This window comes from Globicephala melas, chromosome 21, assembly GCF_963455315.2.
Source record: "Globicephala melas chromosome 21, mGloMel1.2, whole genome shotgun sequence".
Taxonomy (NCBI): domain Eukaryota; kingdom Metazoa; phylum Chordata; class Mammalia; order Artiodactyla; family Delphinidae; genus Globicephala; species Globicephala melas.
Window position 1 is genome coordinate 33463400 of NC_083334.1, and position 18286 is coordinate 33481685.

Below are 18286 nucleotides of genomic sequence, written 5' to 3' on the forward strand. Positions count from 1 at the left end.
TTCAGTGAGCCTGTGTCTTTTGGTTGGAGCATTTAATCCATTCATGCTTAAGGTAATTATTGATATGTATGTTCCTATTACCATTTTCTTAATTGTTATGGGTTTGTTTTTATAAGTCCTTTTCTTCTTTTGTGTTTCCCACTTAGAGAAGTTCCTTTAGCATTTGTCGTAGAGATGGTTTGGTGGTGCTGAATTCTCTTAGCTTTTGCTTGTCTACAAAGCTTTTGATTTCTCCATCTAATCTGAATGAGATCCTTGCTGGGTAGAGTAATCTTGGTTGTAGGTTCTTCACTTTCATCACTTTAAATATATCATGCCACTCCCTTCTGGCTTGTAGAGTTTCTTCTGAGAAATCAGCTGTTAACCTTATGGGAGTTCCCTTGTATGTTATTTGTCATTTTTCCCTTGTTCCTTTCAATAATTTTTCTTTGTCTTTAGTTTTTGTCAGTTTGATTACCATGTGTCTCGGCGTGTTTCTCCTTGGGTTTATCCTGCCTGGGACTCTTGGCACTTCCTGGACTTGGGTGGCTATTTCCTTTCCCGTGTTAGGGAAGTTTTCAACTATAATCTCTTCAACTATTTTCTTGGGTCCTTTCTCTCTCTCTTCTCCTTTTGGGACCCCTATAATGAGAATGTTGTTCTGTTTAATGTTGTCTCAGAGGTCTCTTAGGCTGTCTTCATTTCTTTTCATTCTTTTTTCTTTATTCTGTTCCGTGGCAGTGAATTCCACCATTCTGTCTTCCAGGTCACTTATCCGTTCTTCTGCCTCACTTATTCTGCTGTTGATTTCTTCTAGTGTATTTTTCATTTCAGTTATTGTATTGTTCATCTTTGTTTGTTCTTTAATTCTTCTAGGTGTTTTTATTTAATTCTTCTAGGTCGTTGTTAAACATTTCTTGCATCTTCTCGATCTTTGCCTCCATTCTTTTTCCAAGGTCCTGGACCATCTTCACTATCATTATTCTGAATTCTTTTTATGGAAGGTTTCCTATGTCCACTTCATTTAGTTGTTTTTCTGGGGTTTTATCGTGTTCCTTCATCTGGTACATAGCCCTCTGCCTTTTCATCCTGTCTGTCTTTTTGTGAATGTGGTTTTTGTTCCACAGGCTGCAGGATTGTAGTTCTTCTTGCTTCTGCTGTCTGCCCTCTGGTGGATGAAGCTATCTTAGAGGCTTGTGCACGTTTCCTGTTGGGAGGGACTGGTGGTGGGTAGAGCTGGGTGTTGCTGTGGTGGACACAGGTCAGTAAAACTTAATCCGCTTGTCTGCTGATGGGTGGGGCTGTGCTCCCTCCTTGTTGGTTGTTTTGTCTGAGACGACCCAACACTGGAGCATACCCGGGCTCTTTGGTGGGGCTAATGGCGAACTCTGGGAGGGCTCACGCCAAGGAGTACTTCCCAGAACTTCTGCTGCCAGTGTCCTTGTCCTCATGGTGAGACACAGCCACCCCCTCCCCCCCGCCTCTGCAGGAGACCCTCCAACACCAGCAGGTAGGTCAGATTCAGTCTCCTATGGGGTCACTGCTCCTTCCCCTGGGTCCCGATGTGCACACTACTTTGTGTGTGCCCTCCACGAGTGGAGTCTCTGTTTCCCGCAGTCCTGTTGAAGTCCTGCTATCAGATCCGGCTAGCCTTCAAAGTCTGATTCTCTAGGAATTCCTCCTCCCATTGCCAGACCCCCAGGTCGGGAAGCCTGACGTTGGGCTCAGAACCTTCACTCCAGTTGGTGAACTTCTGTGGCACAAGTGTTCTCCAGTTTGTGAGTCACCCACCCAGCAGTTATGGGATTTGATTTTACTGTGATTGCGCCCCTCCTACCATCTCATTGTGGCTTCTCCTTTGTCTTTGAATGTAGGGGATCTTTTTTGGTGAGTTCCAGTGTCTTCCTGTTGATGATTGTTCAGCAGTTAGTTGTGATTCTGGTGCTCTCGCAGGAGGGAGTGAGCGCACGTCCTTGTACTCTGCCATCTTCCTCACAACACCCTTGAACGAAAGCTGTGTCTTTATTTCTGTCTCATCGATCAGGAGACCATGCTGTCAGGGTGAAGCATTTGAATGTACTTGGATTTCTACTTCCGTTTCGTTAAAACACTTTAAAATGTTTAGTTCTTTGACTTGTATAGAATGTGAACTTTAAATTAATTTCCTTTCAATATGATACCATTCTGAAAATTCTGCCGAGGAAAACAAATTAACCAGGCCTTTCATTTATTTACAGCTTGGAAGACTTTCGTGATTGGATTTCTAAAGCCATAAATTCTCAGGAAACGGACGGCCTCATCAATTCTGTGAGTTGTTCAGACGCATCGTGTGTGCTCTGGGTGTTTTCCTGGATTCGGATTTACAGTCTGCTATTTAGTAATCTCAATTATCTCGTGCTGTGCAAGGCCAGGTCATGTGTCCTGCCTTCTTGGTAAACAGCAGTCCTTGCTGGCCCCGTGAAGGGTGCCCCCCCCGCCCCCATCTTTGTGAGGCTGGAGCTTGAGCTGCTTTGTGATGCTGGGTGTGGAGATGGTTTTCACTCTTCAGGCAGCACTGTTGAATCAATCTGTTTAAGTAGAGAGTATCAGGATGATGGGCTTCCCTGGTGGCGCAGTGGTTGAGAGTCTGCCTACTGATTCAGGGGACACAGGTTTGTGCCCTGGTCCAGGAAGATCCCACGTGCCACGGAGCGGCTGGGCCCGTGAGCCATGGTCGCTGAGCCTGCGCGTCCGGAGCCTGTGCTCCACAATGGGAGAGGCCACAACAGTGAGAGGCCCGCGTACCACAAAAAAAAAAAAAAAAAAGATGAAGACAAAAGAGTGAGAGACATCAGTATTAAGTCTATACATGAGATGGCCTGCTGTGATGATTAAACATACTGTCTGTGTTAATTGATTAACATGGACGTATCTTTGTCCACTTTTGGACACACTTGCTGGTACTCTTGCTCCTTTGTGGTCATTTATCATTTATCAGCATGGCCACGGAGAGCTCAGCAGGCGGCACATAAACCAAATAAAGTGAAAAACCTAACCTCTAGGTGGGGTCTTTACAAAGGCAAATTAAAGTATTATCCAGAACAATGATCCTTGTCTTTCACTCTGCTAATTTCTTCCCTAAAACACAGGAAAGTATAGTTTACTCTTTTGTATTATGAACTGTTTGCATTTTTCTCCTCTTTTCCGGCAGGAGCTGGGGTCTCCGAGCAGGGCGGGCGACCCCCCACCAGAGGCCTGGCGTCAGTCGGCGACCCCCCTGCGCCTCCGCTGCGTGGACACGTTCCGCGGGTACGTGGGCTCCCTGGTGACCCGTGGGCACAGGTGGCCTCGGGTGGCACGTTCACGAGTCCACCCACTTGCAGCGGGAGGCGTTTCACGTGCCTTTTACTCTCTAGGCTAGAAAGGATTTCCTGCCCGAAAGAGAAATCGGCAGCCTCTCCTGACTTGAAAACTGTCACGAGAGCCAGGGTGACGTGTCACTGGAGAGCAGCAGTGGGAGAGGCCGGAGCCCGTCTCCCCTGGTGCACAGGTGCTGCTGAGAAAGCCACTCACACGTGTGAGCAGCTGCCCGAGGGCCCCGTGTCCGCTCAGCCCTGGACCAATGGGCTAGTGCCCCAGTCTGGAAACGGAACCCGGGACAGCCCTCGGCCTCCTCCACCATTCGCACAGCAGCTCGGGTATCAACTGACAGCAAATCCACAGAGTCCTGCAGTAAATTGTTATTTTCCGGTTCTGGGAAAAGAACGAAGGCCGGGACCAAACTCTGAAAATAGAGTCTAAGACTGTATGGCTGAAAAGCAATATCTAGGTGTCAGGTCTTCTGTTTCTCCCACTGAGGCCTTTCAAACTCCAGTGATAACCTGATAACTGACCAGCTTCCCGAGCTCTAAGTGCTCCTGTGTGTGCCCAAAGCCAGGCAGTAATAACAGTAACGATACTAATAGTAACCACTGCTAACAGTTTTGAGTCCTTATGGTATGCCAAGCACTGTTCCAGCTTGTCTTAATTTCCTTAATCTTTTAGCAATCCTATGAAGTATATACTTTTAATAATACACCTGTTTCACAGATAAAGAAATTGAGCCACAGAGTTGAGTAAGGTGGGCTCCAGAGTGCCCACAAATCACCCACTGACATACTAACGTTTTTATTCCCCGTATTCTGAGAAATTAGCAGCAAACAACAGCACATGCAGAATCTGTTTTATTGTATTCCTCTTTCTTTCGGAGATGTTCACAGGTGGACGGGAGTCGACATTGATTTAAGTGCTAAGATGTTTCAGGCACCGTTTAGGTGCTGTGATGTACGTTACTCTCCATCGTGGTGCCTGTGGTCCCCAGGTCAGGGGTGTCCCTCCTCACAGAGAACTGATGAGGGGCTCGCCTGAGGTCCAGTGGCTCCTAAGAGAGAGGGACCCAGGGCTTGACCCTAAAGAGTGTCCCCTCCCACTACAGTTCTTTAACCTGAGACATCTAAGTTATTAGCACAAAGTGGAGTGATCGGGAATGTTTTGCACCATTTTCAAGTTACACAGTTCAGTGTTGGTGTAAGTTTGTCTTCAGACGTCATGTTGGAAATGTTGGCAGAGAGGACTTTAGCGCGAGGGTCCTAACCGTGATGGCTAGAAGTGGGAGTTTCCTGCTCTTTCAGTGTCTGCTTGTATCGTGACGGCACCTGTGTCCTGCAGTCGGGCCATCCTTGTCACATGCCCAGGCCCTGAGAGTGTATCTTTGTGGCTTTGCAGGATCGCTCTCACCCTCATGGTCTTTGTGAACTACGGAGGTGGGAGATACTGGTACTTCAAGCACGCGAGTTGGAACGGTAAGACACCGCTGAGAGGTCGCCTTGCTGACGCGGGCCCTCTGAGAGCCGCAGGTAGGAGGGCTCCTTGGCGTCCCCCAGGGGTTCCAGAGGTGAGCCCCACAGAGGCCCCTTAGGTCGTTCTGTCAGCCTTCAGCTCTGCTCTTCCTTTCATGTGCTCTGACTCCGAGATGCTTCGCTGTCATCACGTTGTACACGATCTCTGTGCTCTTCTAGGTGTGCCCCGTGCCTCAGCCGCACGGGCGTCCTGCCCCGAGACTCACGGTCCTCCTGCGATGCCGTGGAGCTGGGGGTGGTCTGAGTGGCGCTGAACAGTGGCTGTGAATCTGGCTGGGGGGTTGCCTTAGGATGGGTTTTGAGTAAGGTCTGCCTAAGTTCACAGATTGTCCACATACTTCTCTGTGGTGCTCCCACAGCAGGGGTGCTCTCAGGTGACGCCCGGGCTGGCCCCTGGCCACAGAGTCCAGGGAGCTCGGTGCTGCTTCATGAGGTTTACCCAGGGCTTTCCCCGTCAGTGTGAGATGGAAGCCTTCCCGGGTCAGGGAGCACCGGCGTTCCAGGTCCTTTCCTCACTGTCGTGCTTGTGTTCTTCTGCAGGACTGACGGTGGCTGACCTTGTGTTCCCGTGGTGAGTTGCAAATCGGCCATCCGCTCTTCGTAGCCCATCTGCAAAGTTTTGTTTTCAGTGGATGCTGGACCTTCTCAACACCAGCCTTGAGTTCCGGGCTGCGGGCCTGTGCTGCCCACAGGTGGTAGTGTGATGAGGTCCTTCCGAAAGCCAGGTTTCTGAATCATTCTGATACTTGGGCTCGTGCTTATCTAAGAAACGTGAGAATAAAAGACTGCTGATTTCAAAGGGAACATTTTATTAGTGTGGATATGATGTACAAGATCCTGGAATCTCGTAGGAAATCATAAATTCTGAATATTCCACTAATCCTGAAAATAAATTTGAACATCTTAGTTCCTAAAAGGTATACAGTATATCAGTATCAGGGAATACAGAGAAGTATGTAGCAGTTAAGGATAGTAATAAGTTACACTTTAAAATAATAGTGGAGGACTTCCCTGGTGGTGCAGTGCTTAAGAACCTGCCTGCCAATGCAGGGTGCACGGGTTCAAGCCCTGGTCCAGGAAGATCCCACATGCCACGGAGCAACTGAGCCCGTGCACCACAACTACTGAGCCTGTGCTCTAGAGCCCACGAGCCACAACTACTGAGCCCACGAGCCACAACTACTGAAGCCTGTGTGCCTAGAGCCCATGCTCTGCAACAAGAGAAGCCACCGCAGTGAGAAGCCCGCGCACCGCAACGAAGAGTAGCCCCTGCTCACCACAGCTAGAGGAAGCCCGTGTGCAGCAACGAAGACCCAATGCAGCCAAAAATAAATAAATAAACAAATTAAATAAATAAATAATAAAATAAAATAAAATAAAATAAAATAATAGTGGAGTACCCCGCTCTGCCCGGAGCATTCCCCTGCTGAGGGACTCTGGCCCCTGCACAGCGTGGCTCTTGTGTCTTTGCTGAGATGCTTTGAGCGGCTTGCCTCCATCATTTATAGGCAGGACCAGCCACTGGTTTGCGTCTTTGGTCCCCAGTGTTTCACTGCTAACGTGAACTCAGGTTTATCTGAGTGGGGGAGGAGTTCCTTTTGTTTTAATTGACGTATAGTTGATGTACAATATTATATAAGTTACAGGTGTACAATATAGGGATTCACAATTTTTAAAGGGTACACTCCATTTATAGTTATTATAAAATATTGGCATTCCTTATGTTGTACAATACATCCTTGTAGCTTATTTTATACCTAGTGGTTTGTCTGTCTTTGATGGAAGGCTTGTCCATGGAAGCTGCAGTCAGTCCCGAAGGATCTCCCCCTAAGACAGGACAAGAAGGTGCACAGTCCTTCCAGCCCAACATTCTGATTCTTCTCCACCACTAAACCGGATGTGGTTTCAATTGTCAGTTTCTTTCAAAAATCATGTGTTGCTTCTCTTACGTAGTAGATTATAAAATAGTAATGACATAGAGACAAAGTTGAAAGTGGCCATCTAGTAACAGCTTTGTTTTTTCAGGTTTGTGTTTATTATGGGATCTTCGATCTTTCTGTCAATGACTTCCGTTCTGCAGCGGGGATGTTCAAAATTCAGATTGCTGGGGAAAATTGCGTGGAGGAGTTTCCTGTTAATCTGTATAGGAATTGTCATTGTGAACCCCAATTATTGCCTTGGTCCACGTGAGTATTTTTTCCCCTCTGTTAGAATGTATTCAGGTTGAAATAGGGAAACGATGTGTTATAATTTGAAAGAAATGCAGTTTCTCCGTCTCATGTACCTGAAAAAAGAACAGTTACTAGAAAAGTATATCTAATGCTTGTATGACTTTGGGCATTATCATTATTACTATCTTGGAATTTTAGGCCTGGGAGGCGCCACCAGTCCACTCAAACCCTTCTGTACAAGGGAAGACCCTGGGGCCGGGAGAGTGAGTGCTGTGTCCGTGTGTAGTGAAGGGCAGAGCAGGGACCACACTGGTTCTCAGAGCTGCCCTCCTGCCGCTTTGGTTTCACCAGCTTTCACAGTAAGGCTGTTGTTCAAGGGTCCACCTTGCCATCACCTGAATGCCCCCGGGCTGCGGGAAAGGTATGACATCTCTGTCACTGAGTGGCGTGAGAGGGACAGGAAAGCTGAGGGAAGGATGTGAGTGAGCCCTGTTCTGGGGACCAGTGTCGGAACCAGGGAAGGCAGCGGCCACCGTCCTCAAGGGGCTTACGGTGTCATTAGCAGAAAGAAGACGTACTTATCCAGGCAGGTGCCAGGTGAACCCCTCAGGCAAGAAGCACTAAGGCTTCAGGCGACGGGAGGAGGTGGGGTGCTAAGGGAAGGTGTCACAGAAAAGTCCATTCGATGGATCCCCCAACAGAGGGCCACTGCTCCCAGGACACACTGCGGGGGTCCTTATAGGGTTACCCTCGGGCAGTGATACAGTCACGTAGCCTGCATGGCAGGGACAGTCCGCGGGCTGCGCTGGGTCTGCAGGCTCCTGCTGGATGTGAGTTGAGTCCACACTCCTGATGGGAAAGGCCGAGGCGGGGTGGGGCAGGGCTTCAGGGCCGAGGGCGTCTGCGTTATCCCCACACCGAGCCGGACCCTCCCTGGCTCTTAGCCCAGCGTCACTGCCGTGTGTGAGCCAGGCCCTTGACCACGTGTGTTTCCATCTCCAAGAGCTTAACTTCCTCAGATGCAATGGAAGTCTGTCTCCCCCCTCAGGAAACAGTGGTGTCATCTTGGGGTGAAGTGAGCAGTGCCGGCTGACACCCCTGTACCCTGTGCGTCCCGCAGTGTCCTGGGAGAAGGTGCGGATCCCCGGCGTGCTCCAGCGGCTCGGGGGCACCTACTTTGTGGTCGCCGTGTTGGAGCTGCTCTTTGCCAAGCCCGTGCCTGAGATCTGCACCTCGGTGAGAAACCCTGCATTATGAAAGGGGGAGAGGTCCCTGTTTAGGTACTAGAACTTTCTTTAGTTTTGAGTGCAGTACCAGAGACTACAAGACTCTTTAACTCAGTTAGTCAAAAACATTCTTTTTTCTCTTCAATTAGTTATTTTTATTTAGTCTTTATATCAATCTTCTTTTAAATTGTGGTAAAAAACACATAACATGAGATCTACCCTCTTAACACATATTTCAGTTTCCATTAATCAAATGAATGTGATGGCGTTAAATAACATCACCATCTTCTAGTTGGCTGGTCCAGCCTCTTGGGGGAATTACTGCCAGTTTTTCAATTTCCTGGTGGTAAGGATACACAAAAACCTCACAGAACATTTCAGTGTCTATACACATGCTGCAGAGGTTCGACTTGGACAGTGCCAATGTTGGGCCAGGAGATGACAGTTCCGCCCTGGGCCGCTTCCTGTGTCTTCTTTGTAAGAAGTATGTGAGCATCTCACCTCTTTTGTAATTACTTTCTGTCTTATTATAAATTGCTGAGTTGAGTTTACTCAGATGACCACTATTTTTTTTCCCCCAACGAAAGTAAAACTTCAGGTGGAAATATTTAAATGCTTCCATTTGGGGTCCTACTTCACAGTAAGTTAATAAAGCTGCATTTGTTGTCCAGCTCCTTCCTGTGTGGGTAACTAGCAAATTCATCACTGAATCCCCGGTTCTCTTGGTTTTTCCTGTAATGATCCCTTGGTTTTACGTGCTTGGAGAGCATTTACACTTCACTCCTTCACACCGCGCCCCCCGACCCCTGCTGGCACACCCGTGCCCTCTGCTGTAGGCTATGGAAGGCACACAGGGGCTCCATGTGCACATGTGAACCTGACCTTGCTGGCTGTGGGGAACCGGAGGGTCTGCAAGGCTCATCCAGGTCCCACAGTGGAGCCCAGGGCTGGGGGGACACCAGGAGTGGTGGGCTGCACCTCTCCTTCCCTCTCTTTCCATTTTAAGCTCCAAAAGCTTAAATTTTATTTTCCTTTTTTAAAATATAGCTGTATTTCTTTTAATTTAATTTAATTTATTTTTGGCTGTGTTGGGTCTTTGTTGCTGCGCGCGGGCCTTCTCTAGTTGCGGCAAGCGGAGGCTACTCTTTGTTGCTGCACGCGGGCTTCTCATTGCGGTGGCTTCTCTCGTTGCGGAGCACGGGCTCCAGGTGCGTGGGCTTCAGTAGTTGTGGCTCGCAGGCCCAATAGCTGTGGCTCGCGGGCTCTAGAGCGCAGGCTCAGTAGTTGTGGCGCACGGGCTTAGTCGCAGCGCGGCATGTGGGATCTTCCCGGACCAGGGCTCGAACCTGTGTCCCCTGCATTGGCAGGCAGATTCTTAATTACTGCGCCACCAGGGAAGTCTCTTTATTTCTTTTTAAAATAATAGCTTTATTGAGATATAATTCACATACCATAAAGCTTACACATTTGAGGCGCAAAATTGAGGGATATTTAGTATATTCATGGAGTCGTGCAGTCGTCACCACTGTCTAATTCTAGAACAATTTCATTATCCCCCCAAACACCCTGTCCTCACTACCAGCCGCTCTCCAACCCCAGGTCCCCCCAGCCCTAGGCAACCCCTAATCTACTCTCTGTCTATAGATCTGCCTGTTCTGGACATGTCCTAGAAATGGAATTACAGAATATGTGGCTTTTTGTGTCTGGCTTCTTTCATTTAGCAGAATATTTTTTGAGGTTTATCCATGTTATACCATCAGTACTTGATTCCTTTTTACTTCTGAATAATACTGCATTTTACGAATGTACCACATTGTGTATCCAGTCATCAGGTGATGGATATTTGACTTGTTTCCACTTTCTGGATATTACGCATAGTGATTCTATGTCCATTTGTGTACAAGTTTTTGTACGAACATCTCTCTTCAGATCTCTTGGGTATAGGAGTGGAATTGTCCACTGATTTCTTCTTAACTGGCCTTTTACTGTGCTACGTCATAGAGATGAAGCATCTAGACCACATGCCACATATGGAATAAACACACGTCTATTTTGTGTTACTACCGTAAAGGCCAAGAGGAGCGTCACAGAGAATTTTCTGAGTACATGTACTGCACTGTGTATTGTGTCCCATTCCACTTGCGTTTAGCTCACGTTTTTTATGCCCCGCCCCTGCAGGAGAGAAGCTGCTTTTCTCTGCTGGACATCACATCCAGCTGGCCCCAGTGGCTCTTCATCCTGATGCTGGAAGGTGTTTGGCTGGCCTTGACCTTCTTCTTACCTGTTCCCGGATGCCCTACGTGAGCCAGCCCTGCGGGAATCCCCTTTTTGCCAAGTCCGAGCCCCTGAGTTACAGCTGTCGGATTTCCCACATTGGGACCTCCCTTCCTCTCTCTCTTCTCCCCTTGTGTGGGAGGGGGTTTGGGCACGTGTCCAGAGGCCTGTCTCCATGAGGTTTTCCAGGGTCGGTGGGACAGACGTTGGGCTCCCGCCTTACCCCTCGGGCAGCCGTCGAGTCAGGGGCCCCGCAGCGGACGTGCATGGTGCCCCGGGGTCGTCAGGCTGGTGGGTGTTTGCGGCTCTTTGTGGGCACGCACATCACCGGTGTACATCCCCCTGCCCCTAAGTCTGGTGGGTGAAGTGCATGTTCTCGCTTCCCCAGCGGCTATCTGGGCCCCGGGGGCCTCGGAGATTGGGGCAAGTATCCGAATTGCACGGGAGGCGCTGCCGGCTACATTGACCGCCTGCTCCTAGGAGACCATCACCTTTACCAGCATCCTTCCTCGGCTGTGAGTGAGCCTGGCTCCAACTTGGAACCGGACACTGAGGGGAAGGAAGGGAAAGAGCCAACTCCGAACTGTGTCCACGAAATAGACTTGGGTGGAACGAAGTTTTATTTGAAAAGTTGGCTGACTTTACAGACTTCAGTTTAATGTTGGTTGTGGGCGGCATGTAGACATTTCTTTGGCTGTTAAAGTGAGACTGCCTGGTGTCAGGTGTGCAGCAAGGTGCTTTCTTGTACATCTCAGGTATGGGGACAGCTTCCCGTGAGGGAGGTCTGTCAGACAGTGCTTTTGGGATCAGCACGTGTGGGTCTGGAGGAAACAGGACGGGGCAGTGGGGACAGCCACACGCAGGCCCCCGCTGGTCTCCTGGGGGCTGGGGCGGCCCTTCAGGGTTGTTCTCAGTGAGGTGAGGGACCAGGCTCTAGATATCCCGGGTGGGATGTGATGGCCTGGCCAGAGGGCGACTCCTGAGGGGCAGCTGTCTTCAGGGACAAATCCAGAAGCTGCTGAGAGCTTTGGGCCATGGATACGTCTAGCAGCCGGGGGAGTGGATGCTTTAGTTGCAAAAGGGGTGGGATGGACAGGCGGGGGCCAGATAGCTGGGCAGTGCCTTCCAGCACCCACTGCAATGACTGGTTCCAAATTTCTGCCGTTTCTACAAGAACGATTTCTTTTATAATGAAATAATACAAAGGTATTTTTCTTATCGTTATTTGCCTTAAAAGAAGAAAGGAAGCTGTCGACGTTACAGTAGGGTCGGCCGCAAAGAGTAAACCTGAAAATTAGAAGGTGTCATGTGTGGTGTTTGAAGCTGGTTAGGGACGTGTAGTGTCACAGCCACAGGGCCCAGCACGGTCTCCCATGTGGGGAGAGTGTCACATGCCAGAGTGTCACATGCCACACACTTTCTTGGCCAGGAGTATTCTGCCCGTCATCCCCATAAGTTAGCAGTGAATTTCTGCAGCAAAACCAAAAATGTTGAATACTGGGGTGTATCCGAGTTTGCATTTTGTCTGTGAGTTGCTGTGTGCTTTTTGTGATCCTTGGGTGAGTCCCGCCTGCTTGTCCTGCCCTGTCAGGTGCTTTATCACACCGAGGTGGCCTACGACCCAGAAGGCATCCTGGGGACCATCAACTCCATCGTGATGGCATTTTTAGGAGTTCAGGTATTTGTTCATTTCATGAGAATGCGTGTTCCTGACAGTTCATGGTTATTGATTCATTACTAATCCAAAAACCATTTGATTAAAATAAGTAACTGGAAGCACATCTTCTGTGTTTCAGACCTAATAAATTCTGTTTATATTTGACAGGTGGTCAAAACCAGAGGTTGCTAAAATTTAGCACTTTCGAATAATTAGGTATAATTCCTATATTCTCCAAAAAAGTTATTCATACGGCTCATCTCGGCAGTGGGCGCACAGCAGCCCCTGGCTGAGAGGGGTCCCTGCTGGGCTGGCGGCCTTTGGAAGGTCACCTGTCACCTTGTGTGTACAGTTGGCACAGTTTCAGGTTATGCCTGTTGTATGCCAAAGTCAGTACAGGTTGTTCTTGGCTTCTCTCACGTGTTTGTTAGGATTCTGAGCAGTCTAGATTTTCCTTGCTGAAGTTCTCCTTATTGGTGTTTGAAACTATTATTTGCGGGCAGATGACGGGGGCGGGGAAAGACCGGGTCCAGCCTCCTGCAGGGGGGCCTCTGCAACGGTAAAAATGCTCCGCGTGTGCTGTCCATGTGGCCGCTGAGTCCTCAGACGTGGCTGGTCTGACGGAGGAACTGGTTTTTAATTTTACGGCATTTAAATTGAAACTGAAATTGTCACAGGTGGTCAGTGGCTCCCACGTGGGACAGTGCAGGTCTACAGCATATACGTTTTGGTGATGAAATAATTTCCTATTTAGAGATACTGCCTTTCTCTCCGCAGCACTGTAGAGTTTACATTGGGTGCTTTTATTCATAAATGCATTTAATCCCCCCACGTGCTCTCCAGGTAAATCTGCGCCTGCAGGACAGCCGAGGGTGGGTGCCGAGGAGTACAGCCCGGCGCCGGGGCCTGGACTTGACCCCGCTTACTAGCCGGGTCATTCCGGGAGTGTTACTGCACCCTCTGTGATTCAGTGGCACCCAAATAAGTAGGCACACCTAAATCAGTTAATTCACATAAGGTTCTAAGACCAGGACATTCATAAATTTTAGCTATTTTAAGTTATTGTTAACACTTTCTCTGATGTTTTCAGAAATTAATTCCTAATTTGCAGGAGGGTGGGGCTATGCAAAGTCCAGATTTTTCTGTTTTTAAAGTGTTTCCCTGCCTCTGGGTCCACGCTGTTCTGTCCCTCTTCTGTACCCCTGCCAGACTGGGCCATCTAGCAGGCCAGCCTGAGCTGGTCCCTTGTCACTTAGTGGGGGAAAAGTGACTTTCCTTGGCTCCCATCACCTGTGGGAGAAAGCTCGTGCCTACCTGCTCCCACCTTCCCACCTCTGCCCACCCCCGGCCTTTCTGAATTACCTGCAGCACCTCGGGGAGGCTGTGCGTTTTCACCCGTGTGACATACTCCTGTGCATGCTGTTCCTTACTGCCCAGACACTGTTCCTGCTTTGTGCTCATATCCTCAGCCTGGCGGTACCTCCTCTGCGCATCCCCTTCCCTCCCTCCCTCCTTCCCTCCCTCCCTCCCCAGTGGTCCCTGTGCCTCTAGGCCTCCACTAGCCAAGGACAGGGGTACCGTTCATCCCCTTGTAACCCCGGTACCTGCAGGTGAGTCCGCCTGTCGAGCGGTTAGGACAGTGGATGAGTATGAAATAAGAACACATCGTAGGTGATTCTCTTGGTCATACTGTGCGTTTTCTTCCCCAGGCAGGGAAAATACTCCTGTATTACAAGGATCAGACTAAAGGCATCCTGATCAGATTCGCTACCTGGGGTTGTTTCCTTGTAAGTAGCGGATGGTCCTCACTGAAATTCCTTCTTTTCACACATACACATTTCAAAGACATAAAATGTTTAGTGGCCGGCCGTGGGATAGACAGCAGCTGTCACTTCGCATCGGTAACATTCTTCTTCACTTGAATATCAGAGAGGAAAAGTCTCGACACCTAAGTTCTCAGGTTGATTTTCTTAGGAAAATGTCTTTATAAATAAGTCAATGAAGATATGAGGAAATGGAGCGGAGGTGTGGGTTCTGGTGGGGACCTTTGCCAGAAGGCCCAGGCCAAGGATAACAGGTTCACTGGGGGCAAAAGATAAGCTTAGCTGTTCTTTCACCCCTGACCTGGCAGCCCTGTTTCCTCCACGGATTCACTCCAGTTGATAAGGTCGTTTACCTTCAACTCAAGAGTAATGCTGAAAAGAGGTTTTTTGGAGAACATTTTTAGTTACACATCTTAAAAATGTTTTTCCAGTTAAAAGAATAAAACAGAGGGCACAGTTTTCAGCCTTCCCTAAGCAATTAAGTCACTCCTTTTCTTCAGTTTTGAACCACAATTGTTTCTTGAGATGATGTAAAAAACTTTAACATCTTCTCCCCGCTTCTAGGGGTTTATTTCTGTTGCTTTGACAAAGGCTTCCGAAAATGAAGGCTTTATTCCAGTAAACAAAAACCTCTGGTAGGTACAGAAAGCCTGTCGTTTTCACATCCGGTCGGGCTGGCATTGGATGTGCTCTCGGGAGCCCTGAGATGCCCGCTGTCCCCCAGGTCCATCTCCTATGTCACCACGCTGAGCTCCTTTGCCTTCTTCATCCTGCTGGTCCTGTACCCCGTTGTGGACGTGAAGGGGCTGTGGACGGGAACCCCGTTCTTCTACCCTGGTGAGTCCCCCCACCAACCGGCCCCAGGCCTCGCGGAGGAGGGGACCCAGCGGACGGGCCAGAGGCCGCGGGTGCCGGGTGTGTCCAAGGCGCCGACCGAGATGGTCCGAGGGGGTCCATGCAGGGTGTTGCTGGGCCTGTCCCCGAGCAGCGCCACCTCGTTTTACCATTTAGGTTGTGGGATCATAAATGCACCCCTCTGGCCGCTTCAGGCACGTCGTCCAGTCCCTCGAGCTTCACAAACAGGGCCGTGCTTTCTCATGTAAACCCCCTGCCCTACAGGCGGTGCCTAAGAGACACCACGCGGAGATGCACGGGTTCTGCCCGAGATGAGAGACAGCAGATGACTTCAGTGACTCGTTTCAGCCCCGAGTCCAGTAACAGTTACGCTCATTGGTCCTCCAGTTTTCTGTGTGGAGAATATAAATGAATAATTCTGGCTTTCCTTTCAAATTCGGTATTCCAGAATTACACTTACCAAAGGAATGTTTTCTAATAATTTTTGGATAAGGTTCACACTCAAATCTCTAAGATTCGCATCACTTATTTTTGGAGTAGCCAATAACAAGTGGGCACTTTTTCTTTTTTCACTGAACTAAAGGCAAATTTCAAGAGTTAAGTCAATAACCAGCTGTGTTTCCTTAGGAATGAACTCAATCTTGGTATACGTGGGCCACGAGGTCTTCGCCAGCTACTTCCCCTTCCAGTGGAAGCTGGGGGACAACCAGTCACACAGGGAGCATCTCGTTCAGAACATAGTCGCCACTGCACTCTGGGTGCTCATCGCTTACGTTCTCTATAAGAAGAAGGTGTTTTGGAAAATCTGAGGCCCCAGCTGAGATGTGTTGCTAGCAGACAACAGGGCCTGGGGCATCATTAAAAGGAGCCATTCGTTATAAAACTGCATATTTGCAGGTTATTGGGGGCGATGCGGACGTGCTCAGGCTGGTTGATTATCGGACGTGGCTCATCTGACTCTGTATACGTGAGACTCAGACGTCTGAAACGTGATTGTCTTTCCTCTCCATCTTCTGTAGAAATGGATGCCTTTGCAACTTCATTCTAAGGATTTCTCCTCTAATTTTTCACAAGGGAGTTAACCAGGCCATTTTGCTTCTGTGACCACCTAAGTTCTGACCTTATGATCTTTCCTGCAGACTGCCTTTCTGTGCTGGTCCACGCCGACCAAGATACCACCGTTTCTGTTGTGTCTGACTGTGAAGCTCATTGGGTATAGTGTGTGGTAACATAGTCTAACATATTTCAGTTACGTACAGTTTAGTATTTCAAGAAATTCCAAGTAATCTCCTTTCAGATCTGTAAGTAACTGGTGGGTCCAAAAAAATGCCTTTCTATCAGAAGCCATTTTCTCCTTTTCCTCATTTGAAAAACAAGTGAAACAGTAGGTGTGTTATTCCCAGCCACCCTTGCATATACCTGTCTCTCTACCCACCCACCTCCTGCCTGCCTGTCTGTCTTTCTGCCTGTGTGTCTGGGTGGTAGCTGGTCCCCCAGGCCATCCTCTGACTCTAGGAAGAGAGAGAAGCTCATGGTCTCGGCCGGGCTCCTGCTGTGGCGTCCTTGCCGGGTCAGACGCGAGGCAGGTCCCCTCACAACGAGGGACACAGTGCTGCCCGCTCAGCTCCCCTCCAGCTCTGAGACCCAGTGGGGTGGGAGACATCAGTGGCATTTCTGAAATCCTTAGAAAAATAATTTTGTTACAGAAAACTCTTGAAAATAAATGAGAAGTTTAAAAAACTCTCATCAGAGTAACTCTTTTCAGAATGACCCTCCACAGTGGAGGCAGCTTTCCTGCTTGGAATCACCAAACTGCAGAATTGTTTCTCAGGAGTGAAGGAGGAGAACACAGGGGACCAGCACCCCCGTTTTGCAGCACCCTACTTCGGGATTTCCTGTGAGAATTCCACACTGAAGGAAGATGTGGCTATAGGTTGTACTTCGGAGCATCCTTGCATGGTGAGGCGGGGTCACTTCGACCTGTCCCCTCATGTCAGCTATCACCCTGCTTGGATAGTGAGTTTCCAGCTACCCCGTCTCTACCCGAACTCTCATCCCAACTTGTACCTGTCCACCTGGGTGTCCGCCAGCATTCAGGCTTCCCCCTCCACCCTCTCTTCTCAAACACAAGCCTTTCCGGCTTGGATTGTCCCAACTCTGCAGACAGGTGACCCTCTGTCTCTCGGATAAAACTGTCTTTCACCCGCTTTACCTCCTCTGTCCCCCTTTCCCATGTTTAGTCATTGCCAAGTCGTCTCAGTTCTCACGGTCACTGCCTGTTACTCTTGCCCAGATGCCAAGAGGAATCATTTTTCAACCGGCCTCCTTCCCTCAGTCCCTCCTTCTGTAAAGCCACTGTCCACTGCCCCAGATTACACTTCATAAACAGAGCTGACTCACATCACCTCCTTATAAGCACTTACACTGAAGTTCGAACAGCTTTGCTGGCAGGTAGAGCCGTCCTCCGTTAAGCCCAGCACACCTCGGCTGTGTCCAGCCCCCTGGACCCAGCCTGCTCCTTGCAGCCCCATCAGCTGCCTCCTGCCCCTGAGGTTGATTAATCCCCTTAATGTTCTCCCATCGACCCTTGACCTATCACATTTGCCCCCTGCTTCTAAGGCACCTTCTCTAATCTCTTAGTCTTGTCCCTAAGTAATATTTTCTTGCTCTGAGTTCTCGTAATATCTGATTGGGCTCAGTCTTGTGGCGCTTGTTGCTCTCTGCCTTGCATGACAGTGATTTGGGTACATGACCAGTTTCCCACGCTGGCCTGTGAGCTTGTGGCGGATAAGGCACATTCTTCACGCACGCCACAGTGGCCCGTGCAGAGCAGGCGCTAAATAAACGTGTGAAAGCAAAATGGGGTGGTGGGTTTGCTTTTCATAGGTAAAATTTCGCGTGTATCTGGAGCTAATGTGTGTGTGTGCGCACGTGCGTGTGCGTGTGTGTGTGCACGTGTGCGCGTGGGGAGAGCTGTCATCTTTGAGGAAACCCCTCTCTTGCGGTGCACATTTGTGGGTGGTCATGGCTATGTCATTCCAAGTCTCAGCAGGTAAGGCTGAGCTGGGCCTCTCCAGAAGCAGTTTTCAAGTCGGGGTGTCCATCGGTTAGGATGTCTTGAGCCGGATGGAGCAGAAACTCCCCATCCAGCTGGGTTATAAGCAGAGCATCGCACATAAGTGGTCCCACGGCGGGTGGGCTCCCGCTCAGGTCGCTTCACGGCTGAGATGCCCACCCCACTGCCATCACGACAGACACACACACTCGGCCAGCGCCACACGGGAGGGAGCGGGCATCCCCTCTGTGCCTCATAACGTTATTGGCCGGAAAACGCTCCCCAAACTGTGCAAGACCAGCCGTGACGAGGGAGCTTGGGCTGGCCTGGCCCAGGGCTGAGCGGGGACAGCTGTCACCTCCCTGGGGA

At 49.5% G+C, this 18286-nt stretch overlaps 1 protein-coding gene across 5 annotated transcripts in view; it reads left to right on the forward strand.

Moving 5' to 3' along the window:
* The window catches only part of HGSNAT (heparan-alpha-glucosaminide N-acetyltransferase), an 89361-nt gene extending 73156 nt beyond the window's left edge, over window positions 1–16205 (forward strand). For 4 of the 5 annotated variants that reach the window (XM_060291535.1, XM_060291534.2, XM_030834659.2 and 1 more), the window contains 13 exons: window positions 2217–2286; window positions 3170–3267; window positions 4723–4799; window positions 5397–5427; window positions 6882–7042; window positions 8148–8263; window positions 10432–10553; window positions 10916–11042; window positions 12119–12205; window positions 13894–13971; window positions 14572–14642; window positions 14732–14844; window positions 15490–16205. In XM_060291535.1, coding sequence (XP_060147518.1) covers window positions 2217–2286; window positions 3170–3267; window positions 4723–4799; window positions 5397–5427; window positions 6882–7042; window positions 8148–8263; window positions 10432–10553; window positions 10916–11042; window positions 12119–12205; window positions 13894–13971; window positions 14572–14642; window positions 14732–14844; window positions 15490–15671 — 1333 coding nt within the window. In that variant the 3' untranslated portion in view covers window positions 15672–16205. The other variant, XM_060291537.1, reaches the window with a different exon arrangement.
* Window positions 16206–18286: the final 2081 nt, after the last annotated feature.